Consider the following 23,666-nt stretch of genomic DNA (forward strand, 5'->3'; position numbering starts at 1 on the left):
ATAATTTTAAAATAAATTATTTAGTTGGAGAGAGTTGGTGTGCCTGATTTTTGTTGCCACATCTTTTGATGAAATAATGCATTTAAACTTAGCACTCACAGGGACCATGCCACCACTGAGGCAGCTGTGATAAGTCACCCCTCTGTGCTGCCCTGACAAAAGAGGCAGTGTTACCTCTCCGTGGCAAGAGAGGAGAGCCTGAAGAGCCCTGGGCCAGACCTCTCCCCACTCCTCCTCCATACAAGAGGATACTTCCCCAACAGCCAGTCTCAGCTCTCCTGGTGCCTGTCCAACCCCACCACAAAGCTCAGCATCCATGGGGCTCTCTGCAGCCACATTAAGCACACGAACTCAGGCCTTAATTACCCAGGCCCAATTACTTGCTGGCAGCATGGCAACTTGCTTTTAAGGCACGTTTCGCCCATTCCAATATATACTGTAATTATTGGCATTGTTTTGCCAACGAAAGTAAGGATGTTATAGGAAAAACATTGCTATCTGTGCCAAGTTTTAATACTGCCCATTTTATATTTACTCCAGTATACTATTTCAAGCCAATTTTCCAATTTTAATATTACATCACACTCATTTTCATGTATTTATGTAAGTTCTCAATAAAGCTCTATGTCAGGTTGAATTAAAACATGATTTGATGTAATTCTGAGACCAGTCATCCTTCTGGGAACAATTCTACACTGGCAACAACTCAGGTCATGACCTCATGATGGTGTGGCACCTTGTTTCAAGAGCTGCTCCAGGTGACGTGGAGATGTGGATGGCAGATTCTTTGTCTTCCTCAGAAAGGTTTTCCTTTTGCAAAATTTGAATTTCTTTCTAGGAGGGAGAGGTGATCCTGCAACATCAAGCAGCAGCTGATTTTCTCTTGAAGAGTTCTAGTACTTACATCAGTATTTCCTCAAAGGTAACACCCTTCAGCTTGGCAGAAAGTTTGTGGCAGGCTGGTATTTTTTGTATTTAAAAAAGTACCTGGAAATCCTGTTGAAAGTCAGGCAAGTGAGAGATCTAATGCTTTTAAGGTTCCTTTGACAGCCTCAGGCATAATCTTCTTCAGTGAAAGCGTGACAAAGCAGCGAGACTCCTGGCTGTACACAGCACAGCCCAGAGCTGGGTATTACATCACATCCATTTCCACACAGTCAGCTGCCAGGGGGTCCTGACACAATGCCAGGAACAAGACAGGGACAGATCCCATCCCAGCCTGGTGCATCCCTGAGCAGCGCTGTGGGTCCTCGTGGCTGCTGCAAGGGCCAGCTCAGCTCCTCAGGGAGGTCCTGCTCAAGAAGTCAATGCAGGGTCATGCCTCACCAGCACTGTCTGATCTAACCTGGGATCTCCAGAGGCCAGCTTGGTATAAATAGCAAGTGCTGAGTCACAGCCAGGGATCAGGGGAAGGAAGTAAGGTCCTGGCTTTATGGCTTCTCCCCCTTGCCCATCAGCCCAGCAGGCAGCAAGAGCAGCCCACAGGCGCCCTGCCACCAGCAAACCCTCTGGGCAGGTTCCCAGCCTGAATTGCAGAGCACCCTGATATTGAAGGAAACCTCTCCAGGACAGAAATGGGGGAAAAGAAATAATAGAGAAGCTGAATAAATTTAATCTGTACACTGACAAAAGCCTCATGACTTCTTTGAACCTAACATCCATTAAGGAAAAAAATATCCCCACCCTACAGCAACATCCAAAAGCATGCCATTCAAATAACCAACCAGTAGAACACTAAACAATATTACAATTTATAAATTTTCATTAGATTTTCAAACTTGGGCAGGGATAGAAGCCTGAGAGTTAGAGCTGAGAAGAAGAAACAGGATTTTAAGTCAAACAATATCACAGCTAAATATAAATAAATAAAATATTTCCTGCTAAACTCACATGTTTTCTGAAGTGTTGAGGCAACATGAGGTTATCAAACAGGGCTGTCTGCTTATTCTCTCACATTAAGAATTTATGAGATCCACATAAGTCCTGAAAATCCCAGAAACCTCAACACTCCCAAAGCCCAAAAAAAGACTAGTAATTCACAATGTGCCTCACTTATAGACAATGTGAACAATGCAGGCACCTCCAAAGAGCCCAGAGAATATTGAGGGACCCCACAGCAAACAAGAGACCATCAGGTGAGCCCTTCAACATACTCTCACCAAAGCAGATGGGGGTGAAATCCCACCTGTCATCTCCTGAGGCTCCCAGGTGCCAAGGGAAGCTGTACAGCCCCATACTGTACAGTTATCATGAACACAAGGACAGCAGGCTAAGAAAAAAACAGTGGCTGTGGAATGAGCAACTAACCCTTGGATTTGAAGTTATCATTAGCCAAAAGTGAAAGGTAGACTTGAACTGAAAATACAGCCATAAATTTCTCTCTGCATACTCCATGGAAAAATCAAAATAGATGCCTTGTCCCAGTAAAAAAACAGATTTCATTAAGGGAGTATTTTTCATTACCCAGATTGTTTTTCATCAGTCCCCAATACATAAGAAGGCAGAGCTTTGATGCAGTGTCTGAGGAAGGCTATGGAGCTGTCATCCTCAGAGACAATGGGGTCTTTTCTCTAAGATGATTATTTGGAAAGTCAGCAAGTCCCTGAGGGGCAGCACAGAAGGACCTGCACCCACAACAGGACACCACGGTGTAGGAAGGGACCCCACCTGTAACCATCAGTGTCCAGGGCTGACACATCCGTCTGTCCATCCCAGCTTCTATGGCTCTATACGCACACACACAGTCTTTGCATCAGGGCTTATGGTTGCACTTACACCAGTTCTGTTTTCAAGTAAATAAAAGCCTGTGCAGTGATTGATTGTTATTTTGTCACAAAAAAGCAGAAAATCTGAGCAGAACTAGAGCAGTCCTCAAAACAGGCAGAGATTAGCACTTTATGGAAAACAGGTTCAAATATAAATTCCAATGGCTGAAGTAATTTGGCCACCATCCCATGCAACGTGTTGTAGGTCTCTCATTCAAATTATAAGGCAGCCCTTTCAGCTGTCAATTGCCATTAAAATACTCAACAATTCCATCCAGTTTCAGGACAGCCACCACACATGAAATACTCCTTAAGCCTACTGTCTAACCTTGAATCAGAACACCACACAAAGATATTCCCAGCTGCTTGGATATGATCCACCTCCAGCCCATAACATCCACTAACACAGAGCATTACATGAAATCTCTATGAAGATGTTTCAGGCTTGCTCCAAGGGCCTGACCCAAGTAATATCAGAATGTCAGAAGGGCACTCACGGTTTTGGGAGCAAAAGCAGCCACGGCAGCCACAGCAAAGCAGCACTGTACATTTTTTACTCACTGGAAAAACAGGCTAACAAATGGTGCTGGTATTTTAATTCTTCCCAGAAATAAATCACAGATGGTATCCAAGGCCACCTGCAGTCCACGCTGAGAGGCATTTTCAAGGCAAATACATTGACACACACACATAAAGGGCTGTAAGAACACAATTTTTTTTACTGCATGGAGAGTTCAATTTAACTGAATTTAAACAACCCCAGACACCGTTGATTTAAGATATATAAAAACCCAGCAGGAAGGTGTGTGGGAAAGCTTAGGAAGAAACCTGAGTCCCCCTTACAGCATTAGGACTTCATTTCTAAAATGTTGTGAGGTGAAAGAACAGCCTTGCTTTCTTCCTTTTCCAGCCATTCCAGTGATGCTATGAACCAATTTTGCTCCCTCAAAGGAGGGATACAGATAAGCCACTTACACTGCTTTCCCTTCTCCATCTAGCCTGTGTTTGAGTACTAAGGATACATCATCATGATTTCATGACCCTTACTGATGCCACAAACCAGCATTCCCCATTTCCATGCTGTAAGCAAAACCCTAAGATGTGTTACTTGCAAGTTCTGCAAGAACCAGACCACACAAGTTGCAGCACCAAGTGTTTCCATACTGATTTCTCTGCCTTGTGGCCCACTGTCTCCCCTCTCTCAAGGCTGAACAGCAGAACAGCTCCCTGAACTGCAAAGAAAACCAGCCCAAGAGTTCCTACTTGCTGTCCAGAGGTGCCACAAAGGGGAATGAGGTTTCTGCATGGCAGGCTGGTCCCCTTCCCACTCTGTTTGGTCACCAGCATTTGGCAGGGGAAGTCCAAGGGGAGCCTGTGGCTAGGAACCTGTTGATGGAGATGTACACACATGAAGGTAACGCTGAAGAAGTGTGTGCATTCCCAGGTACACACACCAGTGCGTTTATGTCAATAAATCCACAATATCACACTAGAGAAGGTAGACACCTCTTGCAGGACTCTCTACTGTCAGGTATGTTTTAACATCCTGAAGGCAAACATGAATTTTTAGATGATGACCTTTTCCTAGACACAGAAATATAGCTTGGACAGCACAGAACTATTATTAGCATGTTCATCCAGCCAACTCCAGCAAGGAACTCAGCATCCTCCTTCAGCCCCACCCGCTGATGCTCATATTGATCTGCCCTGGGAGGCACCGCCCTGGCAACAACACAGGGAAGGATGGTAAGAACTGCTTTGGAAATTAAAATGTTGAATGAGTGCAATTGTAGGAGGTAAGGTGAATTATTTTTCTCCCCTCCATTGTTAAAAGGAGATTGATTTAATTGATAACGGATGTTCACCAATTGGGTTTTAAGGATCTGCTGTTTTCCTGTCTCTGCATGTCAGCCCATGTTCATTGCTGAAGCACAATATAGCAGTCTTAACAGTAACACCAAGGCTGGGGAGAAGCAGGACAAAAGCTTGGGAACTATCAACAACAGTAAAAACATCTTCATTAGCACAGCAGAGTTGTTCTTCATATTTGAGCAAGGTTGCACAATCTCATGTTCTCACTCACAAATGGGAGACAAGTGGTGAGAAAAATTTCAGATAAGATCAGCACTCTTTGATCTCCACGAGCAGAGTTTCTCCAGAATTCCTAACAGCCACCAATCTGCAGCAAAAGCTGCAGCAAGAATGTTAAGGCCAGCTTTCAGAATAGCCGTGGTCAACTCACATCTCTGGTGAACTTTTTCCAGCCATTACTTTCCAAAGGAAATAAACCTCAAGGATCTCCTGGCATCACTACCATATGTCAGGCAAACCAATGAAGCAGTCTAATCCAGCAGTGTGTTTTTCTTGTTTTACTGTAGGTAAGCTGAAAGGTTTATAACTCTACAATTGCTGAACACCAGCTGTTTGTTGGGGCTGTTTTATGGGTAACTCATCTGGCATCTCTGAAGAGCTCCATTTCCATCCCCCTTTTAGGAACTACATATAGGAAGAGCTTTTCCTCCACACACAGAATTTTTGTTCTTTTCATTCTCCCCATCTCCAATTCAAACGTTGTTCTCTATTTTTGCATTTCATTTCAGTTTTCATTTTCCCCACTCTTGGAGAACATAATTAGATTGCACTAATTACCCAAGTCCAGCTAGGTCAGGGTGTTGTGTCACTGGTCTCTGGGCTGGGGTGAAGAATGAGTTTTCCGATGGGCCACCTGCAATGGCACGAACAGGTGGTTGTTGGGACTGATTGCCAAGTTTACCTTGGAAACCTGCCCTGCAGTTCCACTGTCAGAGAAAACACATCATTCTTCTCCACCACTTTTCTCCCCTGAAGCTAACAGGGATACACCAACATTTGCCAGCAGAGAATCCCACCTATCTTTGAAAGCAGGAAAGGGAGCAGTTAAAGCATTGGGGATCAACTTCCCCAGGATTTAGTATCCATTGCCTGTATTTCACCAGGTGACTTGTGTGCACCTCAACATCTTTTCCCACAGTTACCAATCCACAGGAGCAACGTGCTGCTTTGCTGAGCAGACACATGGCAACACATGGAAGCGCGTCCTCACCTTGGTGGGGGCGGTGGAATGGCAACTGCTCGCAGTTCAAGCAGCAGCGTGCAGACTGACAAGATCACTTTTATTTACTAAACAATTAAACTCATTCACCAGAGATCAAGCAGACCTGCACTGTCATTTGGCACAAAGCTGGAATAGTGGATGAGCCATCACCCACTGAGGCACTGCAGCTCTCCCTTTCCTATCTCCCAGGAGCTCCCAAGCAGCAAGCCGTGTCCTTATCGACTCCATTTCCTTATTAATTCCCTATTGATCTGCTCACTGAGCACTAGGCAGAAATAATATTTTTATCTTCTGTACTCTTAGCTGTACTGCAATTGGATTGTGAATCCTCCTGAATAGTTTGGGTTTTCTGTAACCTGGGAAGGATGAATCCACCCACACTCACTGGGAGAGCAGGCACTCAGTGAGGGGTACCTGTGGGAAATCATGAAAGCTCGTTGTGTGAATACCTCAGCTGCTCGCCTGCCTAGTCCCTGATATGGAAATTTAGAGTGGTAATTCACCTTTCCAGGGCAAGCCAGTGGCCAGAAATACCCTGAACTATCAAAATCTGCTCAGGGTATTACAGCTGCTACTTCCTTCTCTTTAATTGTGGAGATTGGTCTACAATCAGAGCAGTCTGTGAGGAGCTGGTGTCTGTGAGGATGGATAAACACTTTGACATAGCAGCTGTTTTCTGTGATACCTGTGTATGGCCTGCCACTGTAACCACCTGAGGCTGCCTGTCCCACACACAGCAGCTTCTCCACTGCTTCAACACAGCCATCAAATGTGGGCACCCAGCAGAGGCTGCAGGGCCCACACAACCCCAGGCACTGCAGAAAGGGAAAACACAGACATGACAGAATGTAATTCTCAACAGAAGAACACAGTGCGCTTCTTACTTACTTGTACTGCTTATTACACAGACCCCAAATAATTTCCCTGTGACAGAGGTGGGAAGAAGGAGTAAATATAAGGAAAATGTAAGTGCAGAGATACAATGTGACAAGAACAAGTGGTGCAGCTTCCCAGTGATGGAGACTTCCAATTCCTGGCCTGTGCTTTTGGGCCAAAAAAGAGAATGTGCAAGGGGAGTTTCACTTTTCCAAAGTGCCAGCTAATGCTGAAATTACTGAAGCAAGTTGAGCGCTAGCACCAGTGCCATGAGCCACCAAGCACCTAGAGAGGAGCACGGATGGTTCTGAAGCCCCAACAAGGCTTCAGATGTTCCATAAACAGCATCATCAGCAGAAACTGCTAATACAATCGAGAAAATGTTTGCAATCAGTTCTCAAAACAGACTCCTTCATAATTGAAATACTGCAGAGCAGAAAACAGTATTATAATTAGAATAAATGGGTGCTGCTGAGTTAGAGAAGATCTTTTGTCTGCAAATCCCATTTCCAAAAGCAGAGGCAATGTTGGTAGGAGCAGTTACATTACTCTGTGTGCACCACTGCAGGACTTGGATAATTTCTGTCAGTCCCTCTTCTTTTTAACTTGCAATGGGCTTTTCTGGTAAATTGGGAAAAGTTCAGAGACTAGATAAAGGAACAACTAGAGGACTGCAAAACCGTGTGGTGCTGAAAAACCCAGCACCTATCAAACAGCAGGTTAAGGGAGGAGTCAATCACTCTATGAAAAACAGACTTTTGGTAATGGGATCTTCAGTGTGGCATTGAAAGATGTAAACAAATTCAATGACTGGAAGCTGGTGTTAAACAAATCAGTCTAAAAATAAGGGAGGACATTTTCAACAGCCAATGTAATTAACCTTCAGTACAGTTTACTGATGGTTGTGCTGGATTTTCCATTGCTGCAAACTTTAAAAAAATAGGTTTTTCTAAATGACTTCCTAAATGCCCAGCATGGTAAAACAGAACAGGATGTTGCTCAAAATAGCTGAAAATCACCTTCACCCAAGTTCAGTCCTTTCTCAGTGACAATGAACTCTTGTCCTCACAGGTCAGCCTGGGTGGGTTAGGAGCCCTATGAGAGATTTTATCAGCTGGCCAAAAGACAAAACATACATGCAATTTCTGGAGTTTTCTGTCACATCACATGTCAGGAAAGAACATCTCTTCCACCTCCCGGCATGCCCTATGGAGCTGAGCTCTGCCCTTGCTGTCCATCAGAGCCACTCTTCACCTTGCCCGTCCTTCCCAAACATGTGTCTGCTCTGCACACTCCATCCTTGCTTTCCCTTGCCACCACACCATCCCCCCCAGCCCTTTTCCTTGCATTCATTCCCCAGAGAGGCTTGCCCTTTCCCCCAAGTCCCAAGGACCAGAGGAAGGAGGTTTGGGGAACTGGGGTGACCTGTTTGGTGCACTGAGCACTGCCTGGGGAGAAGCTGAGCTGCATGAACAGCACTGGCAGGAGCAGCAAGTGGAGGGGAGCTGCTCACAGGGAGTGACCCCATCTGTGTGTGAAGGAAGGGTCCTTCACAGATACCACAGGACATGTCCCTATTACAGCCCAGCCATGGACCCTGATTTACCATTCATCTACAAGCAAGGCAATTCATCCTGCTGCTTCAGCTTCCCCCTGTACAGAACCTCAGCAATGATATTTGCCCTGTTACTGCACAGGAGCATTTTCAGGATCAATTAATTTAGTGTTCATGCAAAGCTCTGTGGACAGAAGCCTTAGTGCAAGTAGTAAGTACCATTATTGTTACTGCATTTCAGATGGCTACTGCGCTGACATTTTCCAGGCATGCACCATTAACAATTTACAAAGATAAATGGCCCAGGAACCTGAAAATGCATTTAGGACAACTACCTCCTGCTTACCAGCACACATTCAGCTGCGTAAATGACACCTCATCGCTCAACGTGTAGCTATGGTAACATTTCTATCTCATATACTGAAGTGCACACACACATGTGGAGCTGGAGGGAAGCCAGGCTACCTCATTTCATGACACACAAACACTGAGCCAGGGAACTTTCCCAGGCTCCCAAAGCCAAGGTGCTCCCAAGGAGCTGGGGATGAGGAGCAGCCAACTTGCCCCATACCTGTCAGGAAGGAGATGGGTTAGCAGCAGGAGCCCCACCAGGCTCCTGAGGGACTTACTTGAGAGCAGTTTTGTAGTGGTAGATCGCTTCAATGTTACGGCCCTGGTCTTTCAGAAAATTGGCATAGTTGTAGTGCACCTTGGCGTTGTGGGGCAGGGTCTTCACTCCTGAGCTGTGAAGAGGAACAGAAGTAGGACATTGTCAGCAGCCAGGTTACCCCACCTTCCCCAGGTCCACCTCCTTCTCGCAGTCCCTCCCTTCTCCTGAAAAGCTTGCTCCTAATCCGAGCACCTCGTCATCTCCTGAGCATTTGTGCCAACACAGCTCATGTTAGAACTCTGGGCTTGTCCCATGCGCCAAGTGCCCCGGGCAGACATAAATGTGTGGCAGCAATTCAACTCATCCTGGTCCCTGTCACCGCAGGCACTTCCAGCATCAACGCTGCAATGCTCCCCGTGGCCAGATGCTGCTGTATTTTAAAATCTGAATTACTAAATTGAAAGACCAAAGCCTAAATGATTAATATTTAGAGGGAAAGCACGTAGTACTTTCTAAAAACAAGGTCCCTGCTTAAACCTGAGTGTCATGAAGCATCTTATGAATATCTTAATTTAAACCTGGCACTGCAGATACCAGAAAGAGGGTATCTTTTCCATGTGCATCAGCCACTAGATGGAATGCATGGCATACTCCAAGTACCAGCACATGTGCACTGCTTAAGGCTGAGCAGAGTATGGCCAGGAGGTGAGGGCTAGTGGGACTCACCCTTACATGGCAAAGTAACAATACTACATGACTGAGGATATCTGGCTGCACAGCCACCCCATCCCTCCCCTTTGTCTCCCCTGCCATGTGTAGACTGAACTCTACCTTTGGAATTAATAATGAGGGCACAAAGACAGAAGAAAGCATATGCTTATTTGCTTAATTGAGAGCAGAGAAAGCAAGGTACACCTTGTACAGCCAGAGGAAATGCTGTTTCAAGGTTAAACAGAGAAAGAAATAACAGGAGCACGTACACCATGGAAACATTTCCCCTGCAAGAATCCAGAGAAGTCAGTACTCCATTTAATGGGGAAATCCTTTCCAGCACATAAATAGGGGCTCTCTGAGGTAACGGGAAATAAGGATGGATGAATCTGTTCATGTAAAAGCAGATAAAGTGCTGTTTCTTGCTCACAAGCAGATTCCTGCCAGCTGCTCTCTTTTCTACTCCCAGCAACTCCAACCCTGCTACTTCAGGTAGGAAAAGCAAGGATTAGAAAATTCCCAAGTCTTGCTGCTTTGCCTTGTCTGTGTCTCCTGTTTAACTTCGGTTGCATGGAAGTTAATCATAATGAGACAGGTCACAAGCAGCCCCTTCTGTGGGGTGCACTCCCTCTTGCTCGGGAAGAATGCAAAAATGCTTGCAAAAACGCTTTGAGGGGGATTTCACTGCAGAACAGCACCGAGGAATTGCAGTGGCAAATATGATATCCTTTTGGTTATCTGCAGGCAGTGGTATCCAGCATCACTTCTAAGAGCTTCCAAAGCTTCACCCACAACTGCCTTGCAGAGCTCAGCTCAACACAGCCATGGTTTGCCTACTAAAATTAAAAGTACACCTTGCATTTGGCTTCCTAAATCGTCAGGTATTTCCAAATTACTTACTGGGAGCACTACAGGAATAAGACATTTTGTGACTAATCACTGAATTAAATCAGTTAATTGATGCTATTCTTAAGAGAATGATTTTCTATATTAGTTTTCACAAAGATATACTGCACCAGCAGCAAGTAATGTGTGACTGCTATGGCTGTGTTAATTTCCATTGGCCTTGGGAGCTATTAACTACACACTTACAACCTCTGAGCATTACTGGAATATTAATTCCTATACAGAGAGGGTTTCATTACATCAGCATCAGTGTTACAGGCAGAGACATGGCACTCGAAACTGCTGCTCTCTTAGAGCTACGTGCAAGGAGCTGCTCTGCTACAGCCTCTGCTGAAACAGAGCAGACTGAGCTAATGTTACATATGCACGAGCACTTCAATTCTAATGAGATACAGTTTTAACAGCGAGATGAATATGTTTAAATATTTTAATTCTGGACTGTTTTTCTTTAAGTAGCATTTATCATTAATCCACTGGTCCTGTTTATTAAAACATCACTAATAAAGCTCCTCGTATCTGTGTGCTTCTGCTGGTGGCAGGGGTGACACAGGAAAGGCAGAAATGGGTTTCGGTTCTTAAGATGCTCTCTTCTGCATCACGCTGCTCACACTGACCTATTCATTCTCCTCGCATGGGTGGGGAGGGGGAATGCTTCATTTTGCAAATGCACATAGCAATGACTGAGGCAGCTTGGAGCCTCTGTGCTGGGGGAGGAAGCAAATATGGCACTGGACACAGAGGGGAATTTTAGGGAGAGTTTAGGCAAACACTCCTGTGAAGTGATTCCTGACCAGTCAAGAACACTGTTTGCTCGTTGACAGAGGAAACAATGATGTCCACAGTGAAAGCCAAGAAGGAAAGGGTGGAGAATAAATAACAAAGCAGAACACAATGTTTTTCCATTTCTGCTTCCTACAAGCTTCCAGTCTATCACAATTTCAATATAATTTCCCAATGTGCTTTTCTGAACTCTCCTATTTCCCTGTTCCCCAGCCTGTCACACACATGCACTTCTGAAAACCTATGGCACCGATCTGGCTCCAGCCAGAAATGAGCCCACTGACATTGGACGTCACTTCTCCAGAGGATTTCCTTCCCTTATGATTTCTACGACAGCAGTAAGCGACATAAATGGAAAATAAACAATAGGCAAACCTTTTTACGCAACACTTCCTCCCCAAGGAAAAACAGAAAGCCTATTAACCATAAATCAGAAAAATTAAATACCACTGGTATTTTCCAGCCTCAAATACCAGCATCATCCAAATTCCATTTCAGTTGGGAAAAAAGTCCTGTGATCCTGCCTTGTTTTCCTGAGTGTGTGCTCTGCTCTACAAGGTGACTGGGTGCAGGGCCCAGGCTTCATTGATTTCCTGTGATATCCATATGAAAAGTGCTCAGTTTAGAAGAATATGAGACCACTCCTGCCTCAGCAGGAGCCCTGGGAAACCGATGGTGTCTCCTCTGCTTTGGGAATCGTTATCATCAACAAAGGTTCTGTACAGCAAATTATTCTCTGGATGACACAAACAACCACCTTCCTTGGCCTCCTACCCGTGTACTGATTTCATGATTTCACAGGTGTCTATGTTGGGCCATATTGAACTGTCCTACAGAAGATGGCCAAAATGTAATGGGACTTGCTCTCCTCAGCTGAGCCAGCTTTCAGAATAAACAAAACAACACAGCAGTAAATGCCACTTTTGGGGTTGGAGCAGTTTTTGCAAATTCCTGAAGTCAGCAGACCTGGCTTGGGAAGGAGAGCTGCTGACCAAGAAAGCATCACTTTTGTACAATTCCTTTGGTGGTTACAACTGGGTTTCCAGGCATTGTCACAAACATGGGCAGTGCGTGTGGATGCTTTCCAGGAGCAACAGGAAACATGGCAGCTTGGCAAGCCTTGGAAAGGTCAATACAGCGGATGCAGAGATCAGCCCACAGCTCTCCCCTCCTCCCTGGCTTCAGACATTAACACTGACCACAGTTTGAGTCTGACCTTCTGGCCTGTGCATTCACTCTAGAGGGGTGGTTCCTTAAATAATTAACAAAGAAGTCTTCCCTGATCACCTGCCAACACAGTAAGACAAACTGCTTGGGGCTTCTAGAGATGTCTTGGAATAATATGCCTCAAATATCTCTCGATATATTTGGCCATGTCTTATATTTGTGGTTTATTTGCTTCTCATTTAGTCCTTGCACACACGCTTGCGCGTCTATGTGGAGAGGCATCATTTCCTCAGACAGCAGCATCCTCCCCCATACTGCTGCTTTCAGCCAGGACCTGGCAGGATTTCTGCATCCAGAAAACTTGGTCCCTGGGCTGAAGACTGAATGGCCACAGTGGCCCAAAGATGGCAACAGTGTCACACAATATCAAAATGGGGTAACTTTTGAGAAAGGGACAGAATGGGGTACCAGCACAAAACTAGGAATACCCTGAGTATACAAACATCTCCTGGACCACCATAGCAAAAGCTTATGTAACAGAACAGGCCTCAGCCAAGGGAATCAAGACAGATCAATCCTGCAGAAACAAGCAAAAGGAGGAACATAAAGCAGAGGTGAAAGAAAAAAAAAAAAAAAAAAAAAAAACACTAAGAGGAGGGAAGAAGTGGTAATTAATGAAAGCAGCAACTGAAGAAAGAAAAATGAGGAACTAGGATTGTAAGTTAAGATTCTCCCAGCATGTACTTCTTTAAAAAAAAATAACACACACAGAGAATACCAAGCAGGTTGATTTATGTCTTCTTTCCCACATCTATAGATTTGCTCTGTATCCTCCTCCTGTTCTGTCTATTAACATTTACTGTTGTTTCACATACCTCCATCCACTTCTCCCTCCTCTCCTCATCAGCCTCCTCCTTCTGCACCAAAGAGGAGATCTCTCGCTCCTGGGATGACATTATCCTTTTGCTATACTATTCTTCTTTCACATTTTTTCCCATCAACAAGGAGGGTCCTACCACATTACAGACTTGTGAGATGTGTAACACCTATCAAAGATGATCTTAAAAGGACAGCAAAAAGGCCAGTAAGGGTAAACAGCACAGTAAAGACAGCTATGTTCTTTAAAAAGGAACAGCTACAGAAGGAAAAAGGAAAAGAGTATAAACATCAGCCAGTTAAACATAAATCATAATTAGGTCGACCAAAAGAGATTTAAAGAAAAACTTGCTAAAGCTATCAAAGCTAATAATGAAATACATCAGATAGAGGAAACCTGCCAAAGATCCCCTAAGGCAAATAGATGATGGAGGTCTAAAAGTAGTGCTTGAAGAAGAAAAGACCACAGCAGAAAAACTAAATGGATTCTCTGCACCAGTGCTCACTACAGGGAAACTGAAGGAGTTGCCACACAGGAGCCTCTCCTCACAGGGCAAGACAGAAGCACTGTCTCTAGCTGAAGTGGCAGTAAAAGAGGCTTTAAAGCAAATCAACACCCAGAACAGTTATGAATCCATAGGCCTGGAAGAATGGATCCAAAGAAAATCAAACATGCAGCTATTAGCTGTGGTAGGTAGCCTATAATTAAAATGAGACTGGCACTATGGGAATGGAAGTTGATGAACATGACTTCATTTGGCACCAGGGAAGGGATCTTGAGGGAGAAACAGACCAGAAAGTCTGATTTTCACTTCAGCTGATTTGGGGAAAACCATAATAAATCCTACTTCTAGAATTAGCCTTGCATATTGCAGAATGAAGTTATTTGAGAAGCTCTGATGATGTTTTATAGTCTCAATAGGTACATAGGTGTTATTGAAACTATGGAAAGCCTTTATAAATATCCAAATATAACCTAGTCAATCAAAATCACATACATCAATGTTGAGCACTTAAATGCTCAATTTTTTTTTTTTAATAAAATTCCTCACTAAGGATTTTTCAATTCTTAGTGAGGGATTTTATAAAATATTAAATTATAATATATTAGATTATAATATATTAAATTCTGCAATTTCTTCAAGGCACCATGGAGTAAGAGGGGAAGATCCTCTCATGAATCAATAGTTAGTTGAAGGACAGCAAGCAAAGAGCATGACTACATGAACAGTTTTTGCAACTGGAGAAGAGTGCAAGGGTTCCCAGGAGACATTCAGTGGCACCTGAGCTACTTCAGGTGTTCACAAAGATCTTGAAAGGGGAGCCAGCAGGGAGGAGACATGTTTGCTGATGACACCAATGTGAATCACACTGCAAGAATTAACTACACTTTGTTGCAGAAGGATCTCACAGTATTGAGGACTGAGAAAAAACATGGCACAAGAAACGCAGTGTTGGTACAGACACAAGCATCAGAGAGTGTGAACACACACACTCTAAATCTGCATAAATCTGCACACAGATTAATGTCTCAAAACCTGGTATTTCCAGTCACAGTAGGTGTCTTGGAATCTGCATTGAGAGTGCTTAGAAATTATCACTCACGGCTTAGGAGAGGTCATAAAAGGCAAGCAGAAAATTAGGAGTTAGTAGGAGAAGAGAACAAAAGCCAGAAAGCAGTCCTATGCTATTGTGCTCCACATACCTCTTGAAAGGTGATTCTGGCCTCTTTCTTGAAAGGAAGGACTAGAGTATGAAAGTGCCCAGAGAAGACTGACAAGGGGAATCAGAAATGCAGAACAGCTTCCATGTGAGGGGAGTGCAAGACCAGCTGACTTCAGTGTGAAAAGGAGACAGCCTTAGGTAAAGACATGGGGGTTCAAGGCATGGAGGTGCCTTTATCCCAAGTGACAAGCTGATGGTTACTCACAACTCATTCTGCACACCAGAACTAGGGGACACCAAATCACATGATCAGGCAGAAGGCTCCCAGCATACAGAGGAAAATCTTAGTGTGTACACTCTGTAATTTAATGACAGAGCCCAGTGCACCGGATGCTGTAGGAGCCAAAACTATAAATAGATTTGAAAAAGCAGTCAGCGACATTATGGAAGAAAAGTCCATCAGTGGCTGTTAAAAGCAAAAATAGCAAGTAACTCCTGACTCAGGAAGTCTTTAAAGTGCAGATTACTGCAAGCTGGGAAAGAACTGGAGAGAAGCATTATTGCTGCTGGCCCTGTTCTTAGAGTGCTTTTTTCAGCAGCTGCTGCTGATTGCTCTCGGGGCAGGCCACAATATGAGGTGACCCAGCAGGAATTTAAGAGTTCTGCCATCCCCTCAAAAGCCTGGAGCAGACCTCTTTCCTGGTACTGTCCCCAAAACTCCTGAGCTGAGGAGGGAAACAGCTCAACCTAAGGCACTGAGCCCTGAGTACTGCCTGGGCTACCTCCCTGGAGGTAAAGGTGTATTAGCTCCAGCTCAGAGCTGCACTGCAGCAGTGGCACGGCCTCAGAACTGCAGCTGGCAGTAAATAGTCACCCTGCTTTGAATGGAGGCTGGAAGGACAGAACTCCATTTGTATCCAACAAGCAGACATAACCTTATCCCCTCTTTTGTCACAGACCCCACAGCACTCAACATTATCCCTAGAACACTCCTTAGTAGAAGGAAATCTCCTGTCACCTGCTACAGTTTGACTTCATCATTCTTAAACATGAGTGACCACAGCTGTGCACAACATAACACCACCCCATATGACGCCTGGAAGTCTGCAAATTGAATTGTTATATTCCCACCTCCCCTTCAGTAACAGAGTGGTCTGAATTTCCAACTTGGAAATCCTCCTACTTTCCTCCAAGTGGCCAGGTTTGGACTGGAGGTGTGTCCCATGTGTATTGCTGTTTGAGTTCATGCCTGTCACCATGAGTGCTGTTGCTTAAACAGCAGTGAGGGAGACAAGCAGGGAAATGAGATTGGCTCACTGGGTCAGAGCGTGGTGTTAATAGTGCCAAGGCTGTGGGTTTGATCCCATCCCTGTATGGGCCATTCACTTAAGCGTTGGACTTGATGATCCTTGTGGGCCCCTCCCAACTCAGAATATTCTGTGGATCATGCAGAGGGAAGAAACCCCAGTTCCAGACGTTTTTAAAAAACAGCCCCACTAAGAGAGTTCAAACCACTTCATTTCCTGAAGACCAAAGGGTACACATAAAAAACAATTTCATACTTCTAGTGCTGCATAAATTAAAATATGCTCTGGCCAATAAGTTAGGAAATAAAACTCAACCCGTGTGCAGATCACCTGCGTTTCTGCAATTACTTCACAATTAGACAACTGCTGAAAGCAGCTGGAGGCAAATGCAATACATTTTCTAGCAAAACACAAAATGAAACAGTCTGTTTCAATGCAAGAAAATACATAAATGAGGCTGTTAACAGAGCTATTTGGCAAAGAGTAATCAAATAAAATGAAATATGGTACATTAAGTTTGGCACTTTGTGGCATTTTATTTTTGTCATTAGAATATTGCTAAAGAAATTTCAATATATTCAGTAGCATTACTATGGTATTCTGGAGTGTTGCAAAAAACTTTTGCTATGTCTTTAGAAACAAAAGTATTACACTATCATTAAATCTACAGAATCAAAGTTATTTAAAACCAGCATGTCTTAAAAATGTGCTTGTCAGAACCAAAGTTTGTCCATCAGCATATAAACTGCTGACACCAGTTTTTGCACAGTTATCAGACAAGAGAAAGTAAGTGTCATTTTATGATAATAAGAATGTTAATTAGATCAATGCAACAATAGCACAACTTTTCCTAAAGAAAACGATTCCATGTAATAAACCTACTTTAAACAATATAAAAATGCAAGTATTCTCCTGTGGTCACTCCTACCTGAAAAGCGATTCTCGTGATAGCCAGATTTCATTCTGTTTCACAGTCTTCCAAGAGAAAAGCAGCAGCAGCAAAGCAAAGAGGGCTGGAACAGTGATTCTCCATTTATTTGGCCACGTAGACAGCTTTTTTAGACCGTGGACAAAAAGGATGCAGTACCCCATACTGGGAAAAAAAAAAAAGGAAAGGTAAAATGTACCAAAAGTTGTATTTCAAGTGTCTGGTTTATATGCAAGACCATCCAGTATTGCATTTATTCTACAATTACAGGGGGTTTTGGACTAATGATATTTTCTGGGCTAACAAACTTCAATTCAACAGCAGTTTTTCTCAAGTCACCACACAATTTCCATATTAATCTAAATGATAGACCCGGATGCCAAAAGTACAGTCGCATACATAATACCACCCAGCATAATGGTAGCTTACACCAGCCACAGAAGGCAGCTGCTTTTCTGAACAGCAAGCTAAGAAAGCACCATGTAATAACAGTAATACTGAGCACTACTGGAGCAATGTGGAAATGACAGGCATTTTAACAGGAGGAAGTCTCTAAACAATCCCAGTGGTGGCTGCTATTAATTCCAGTTTACAAATTGTGAAGCTGAGGCAGGAGAGCGAGTGCTGTAGTCAATGTTGCCACCAGGGCAGGTGACAGAGACCACCAAAAGGCAGAAGTGCCTGTCTGGGTCTTGCCCTTCTACATCAAGGCCAGCCTGTCCCTTCTAGTGCCCAGCCCAGAAGAGCTGAAATGTGCTGGCAGATCTTCTTTGCTGCCCTTCCATGAACTGCCACACAGTCATCTCCAGCCCTGAGATCCCAGCACTTCCATGGCTCTCCATTTTCACAAGCCAAATTTGGATAGAAATCTTACTCCTGAATAAATGTGTATCAATCCAGTAATTATTTACCTTAATTCAAGGGTTATGTTAGTTCCTCCAATGATGTCGCTCTGAGCTGGAAATTCAGTGCTTTTGGTTGCCGTACTTCATAATCGCTAATTCTACTTGTGATTTTTTACAAGGAATTTAAATTTCTATTGCTCAAAAATTTCATTAGCTTATCTAGAACTCTGCAGGTTACTTAGCACCTGATTTAGACTTAAAACCTATCTTAGTCCAGGCAGCTCTCCCTGATGAAACAAGGGAGCAGAAGGCTCTCGAATAACACTTGCGGATGATCAATAAACAGGGACAAAAGCATAGCCCTTCCCAAACACTGGCACACCTTGAACCCCAGCTGAATCCACACTTAAAAGCAAGAAGGTTGGAGGTAGAGAGATCATTGCACCTGCCCACACTCTGGCCAGAGATTTACAGGTTTTCCTGGTCTGTACAGAGATGTTCAAGCAACTTCCCAGTAAGAATGCTACAAGGTATGAAAAACGAAGAAGAAAATGTGACCTTGCAGACAAGCATGCAATATAGTGAAATTCGATGTGGAAACCAGAAAAAAGAAAATGTTCCATATTTGATGAGCTCTGTGTGTGCTTCTTGGCATGGCTTCTCTGCCCTCTTGGAGAGCTGGACACGTTACTTAGGCTTCCCAAGGATGGAGAAGGACAAGAATTCTTCCTTTCACTGAGGAAAAAACCTGCCTTTGTTGTACGTTCTGATTAGCACCACTGCATTGTCTCTGGCACAGTACAAGCGCACTTATAGAACACTGAGAGAAGTCTAGACATATGGGGCAAATCCAGAGACAACATCAGATCTGCTGGTCATTCAGAACTATTTTCACAGCTGTTTTTGAGTTTTCCCATTTTTCAGAAGTGCTTACCTATATATACTGCACTATAAAGTGCAATTATGCTTGCACTTTGCTGTAACACATTTCTTGTACTTGTGCTGTTTTTCATTAACTGTTTTGAACATATATATTTATTGCACCTACATTAACTGCAAGCAGATCTTTAGAAATACAGAGATGCTGGTACCAAACAATCCAGCCTTTACAGTTATCAAACCCTTCTTTAAAACCTCTGAAAAGCTATTCTTAGTAATAATCCCTCCCTTTGCAACAAGAAATGCCTCAAAAGCCTGCAGAGGTTTTCACTGTGTTATTTTACCTTTCCTCAATTTTATCCTTCCCTTGGAATTAATCATCTGAAATAAATATCATTTAATTACTTTAGCACAAGGACATTTTCAAAGTAATTTCCCTATACCTTCACGTATTCAAGAACAGACCCTTTCTACAGAATCACAAATGCATCCAGAAAACAAAAAATGCAAACATCAATGTCTTGGTATTTATCAAATCCCATCCCAGCTGTTGGGAATTTCTGCCTTAGCAGCAGGACTCAGTCTGAGGCACAGTCAGCATCACATTACATCTCCTCCACATCTCGTGATCTGCTCTAAACAAAACAGTCTGCACCTATGTATTAAAGCATCTACCAAAAAAATGTAATTATATTACTATTGTTTCCTAATTCCAAAACCACATCACCTGTCGAATTTTACTCCACTTGTTTCACACTAGACCAAACAGTTCCAGTACAGAAATCAGCTTTATCACAGAGACCATGACGTTTTGAACCAGTGAAGCAGCAAACTTGCAAGGATGGAGCTGCTGCAGAAGCAACCTGCCCTGACAGTCACTAGACCTGGAGAGCCCCACACCCCACCACAGTTCATCTCACTTCCCTTGATCCCAACCTCACCAGGTTTCAGAGGAGCCCTTTGAAGCTGCTCAGGCTTTTATCAAGTCAGTAGCAGCCCAAGTAGTGGTACCCTGGTGGAAAGAGCCTGTACAGCTGAGGCTGCACTTGGATGATGAAGGTAACTTGCCAGGTAATGCTTCCTATGTGGTTAATTCTGCTGTGACCCTGCCACTGCCTACAAACACAGAGTACATTTCAAATAGACTTGCTTTTCTTCTCAGTGATGGGGAATTTGACTCCATATCAAACCTTACCACTAGCTCGCCAGGAAATCAGGTTTTACTCACACACAGAGGGGGAAAAAAATGAAAATGTCTCAAAAGGACCTTTCATCAAAGACTTGTTTGCCACTTGAAAAACTTACTCTTAAGTACTACATTCCAGACATCTCAGTAGCTAACTGCATATGTATTGAGGCTGCAGGGTTTGGGGGTTATTTGATTTCTTAGTTAACTCTAGCATTTCCTAGAGAGGTAACCATTTCTCCTGAATGTCCTTTCTCTCAGAATTGCCATACAAATACCTTTCAGAAATACTCTGTAGCAAAACCAAAACAATGGGAAACAAGCAAAATCCCCAAACCACTTTTCTAAGTCCATTTTCCACTAGATTGTTGTAAAACTGCTAAGCTTTTTTGCTTTGTTGTTGTTGTTGGTTGGTTGGTTTTTGTAGGATAAGGAACAGCTTACTACAGCAGTGAAAAGTCCATGCCAGCTTGGTCCCTGGGGTCCGGAGAAACAGCCCACCAAGCTAACATAGTAGAAGATTTCATGTGGGCTCATAATGAGCAAGAATTACAGGAGAACCTGTAACTTCAGAAATTCCAGGATGCAGGAGAAAAGCTGGGCAAATGGGCCAAGAAGCCAAGAGGTTCATGATTCCTTGCAGTTTCAGACTCCTGCAGTATTAAAGTGGTACCTTAGGCATGCCCTGAATTGCAGCGAGGGCCGAGGGCCAGGCAGCCCAGCAGGGAAACTCCCTGTGCTTCTGCCATGTGATTCTGGCAGATTGCACACAGGGAGCTGGGTAATGACACATTCTGGTCTATAATTTCTGTGGTTTGTTAATACTGTTCCACCTGTAAGGAAGCAAAGTGATAGGAGGCACAAGCAGATGGGAATGTGGAGGCATACAGACCTTATTTCCCTTGGTGCTCTAAATGTATTGCCCTATTAAAGCTAGAGACAAAACAGCATATACTTAAGATATGGAAACATATCTTGGGTAATTAGATTACAAATTCAACTTTTCCTTTGGCCATTACTGCTCCTTTCCCGAGGTGAGGCTGTTACTGATGATGCTTGCACACAGCCCTGCTCTCTACGAATCAGGTTTCTCCATTTTAGTAAAAATCAGGAATGGTTTCACTGCATTTGGCTCTTGTGGTGATGGCATCTAATCAAAGCCGCATGTGCCACAGCCCAGGATTATCAGGATGCTCTGCTACAGCAAACTGCCTGCATCAGAAACCATTTTACCTCCTTCAGAAATTGCTTAGAGACCTACTGCTGTGGAAAACTCCTGAAGAGCAAGACATGTTCTAGTCATGCTTTCTACTGCATTTTCCAAGTTGTGACGTGCACGGTCAGAGCAGGCTGAGAGCGGAAGTTCTGAGAGAAACAGCCGGGATGGACACCAGCAATTGCAGTTCCAGCCTTTTCTAACTCACCCAGGTAGTAAAAAGGAATTTAAAAAGGGTGGGAGAAACTATGCAGAAAATATGCTTTCCTCACACTTTTTGGTAATTTGGTAAAATGGTAATTTTGGTAAGATTTGCCATTTGGTAAAATGGTAAGGGTGGATGTCAAATCTTGTGAACTAGTTGTTTGGGGTTTTTAAAATCTGATTTAATCTCAACAAATGTAAACTTGGAGTAAATCCACTGATTTCATCAAAGTAGTTATTCCAGATTTCATAGCTCAGCCTAGATAAGAGTCCAGATGCATCCATGCATACATAGCAGTTTGGGAAAGAGTTGCCTATAAGCAGCTTGTGGAAACATGGAAGAAACACTGCCGTATTCAGGGGCTGCTAACGCAACAAAAGGGATTATATCAGAAGTATACTGAGACTAGAAAATGCACTTGGCTTCAACATTTCACCCAAGAGGCTCTTTCTGGGCTGCAAAACTCCTTCTTGATTTCCAGCAGTTATTTAGGATGACTCCCTTTCCCTCCATAAAAATCAACCCTTGCTTCCAAGCTGCTCTGAAGCAAGTTTAACCCTTGTGTTCATGACTAAATGCACGCTCTGCTGCTGCCCTTCAGAGAGCAGAGAGCACAGCCTTTCATAAAGACTGTCTGCTGCCAGGTTCAAATGCTGAACACAAACATTTGGATTCTCTCCGTTTCATAGCTCCCCACAAGCTTCTAAGCCTCAGTACCACACATATATTACCTGGCAGAACACACTTTACATGCTCCTGGTCCTAGCTACTCCATCTCTGCAGCCTGAGCAGAGGAAAGGCACTGAGAGGAAGAGGCAAAGCCAGCTGAAATGCCACTTGCAGGCAGGGCTGTTGCTGCAAGGGAAGAGACAGTTCATCCCTGTTAAACTCATCAGCTCTGCTCACACTTCTCTAATGGAGAGTAATTGATTGCAAAAAGCACGCTTGGCGTGCCCTGTGGGCTGCTCTGCCTCACTGCAGCAGTCAGATGTGGAAAGGAGTGCTGGCAAAAATAAGCATGGCCAGGATGGTTCTTTCTGCCCCAAAAAGCACTCCAGTGATGAGCTGCACTGGCAGAGTAGCAAAGATGCTGTTTTATGAATAATGTCAAGTTTTTCAAGGTTCAAGCTGTTTGGGCCAGAATGAAATCTGGCCTTTGAAAAAGAATGTTTCCATCTGGAAACAGGGTGTGTTTGTATGTGCATGGTAGGTTGCATTTGGGTCATAAAATCATAGAAACATTAAGGTTGGAAAAGACCTTCAAGATCATCAAGCCCAATTTTACAAGAAGAAAAAAAAAAAAAAAAAACATTTTCTGGGTCACCCAAAAGATCCAAAAACTCAGAAGCTGTGGCACTTCCTGCAAACTGGACCACTTGGATACAAACTACTGTGCCAGGTCAGGCTCAGACCTGGGCGTGCAGTGGGTGCACATGCAGGGTTTTGGTTCTCAAAATCCCCCAGCCATGAAAGCCCCTGTGCTGATCTGGAATAACCACACTCCACTGGCCCAGGCTTCAGAAATTCAGAAAAGTTGACCGTGCACTGACAAGTTTATTGCTGGACTGAGACTTTGCCTCGCAGCTGGTACAAGGATAGCCTAAACTCAGCAAGTTACAGGCTAGATAATGTACAAAAGTTTAAGCACAGCCTAGATCAGGTCTAGATCAAACTGCCACTACCAAGTATTCCAGCAGGTTTACATCAGCACTAATTATCCCAAAAAGATGCTGGGCTGTGGCAGATAAACCTCGATGTCCCAACTCTCAGATGAGTGTCCCATTCTAAAGGGGCAGTTCTGGGCTGCTGTCCCCAACTGCCCTTTTTGTAGTCCACCTCCTTTTGACTGTAAACTTTACCTTGGCTTGGAGAAGTCTTTTGTTTCTTATCTTTTTGTCTGAAGTTTCACTAGTCTGCACACCCTGGCAAGAAGTTTTGGATTAACTAAAACACGGTATTTTTCACGGGAAGATGTGAGTATCACAGTACCAAAACTTTCTCAACCAGCTGGTACTAGAAAGGAAAAACCTGTTAAACAGTCATGTTTTGGACTAAATGTCCAAAGGCAAGGAGGATGTGGGGTGTGTCTCTGTAC

General features: G+C 43.7%; 1 protein-coding gene across 1 annotated transcript in view; it reads right to left on the reverse strand.

Moving 5' to 3' along the window:
- The window catches only part of TMTC1 (transmembrane O-mannosyltransferase targeting cadherins 1), a 135,433-nt gene that overhangs the window by 29,606 nt on the left and 82,161 nt on the right, over positions 1–23,666 (reverse strand). Inside the window, exons 10-11 of the mRNA XM_033058459.2 lie at positions 17,241–17,405; positions 8,920–9,033 (exon numbers count right to left, since the gene is read on the reverse strand). Of these exons, the coding sequence (XP_032914350.1) occupies positions 8,920–9,033; positions 17,241–17,405 (279 nt within the window). The remainder of the gene's footprint in view (positions 1–8,919; positions 9,034–17,240; positions 17,406–23,666) is intronic.

The sequence above is a fragment of the Catharus ustulatus genome, chromosome 4, assembly GCF_009819885.2.
Source record: "Catharus ustulatus isolate bCatUst1 chromosome 4, bCatUst1.pri.v2, whole genome shotgun sequence".
Taxonomy (NCBI): domain Eukaryota; kingdom Metazoa; phylum Chordata; class Aves; order Passeriformes; family Turdidae; genus Catharus; species Catharus ustulatus.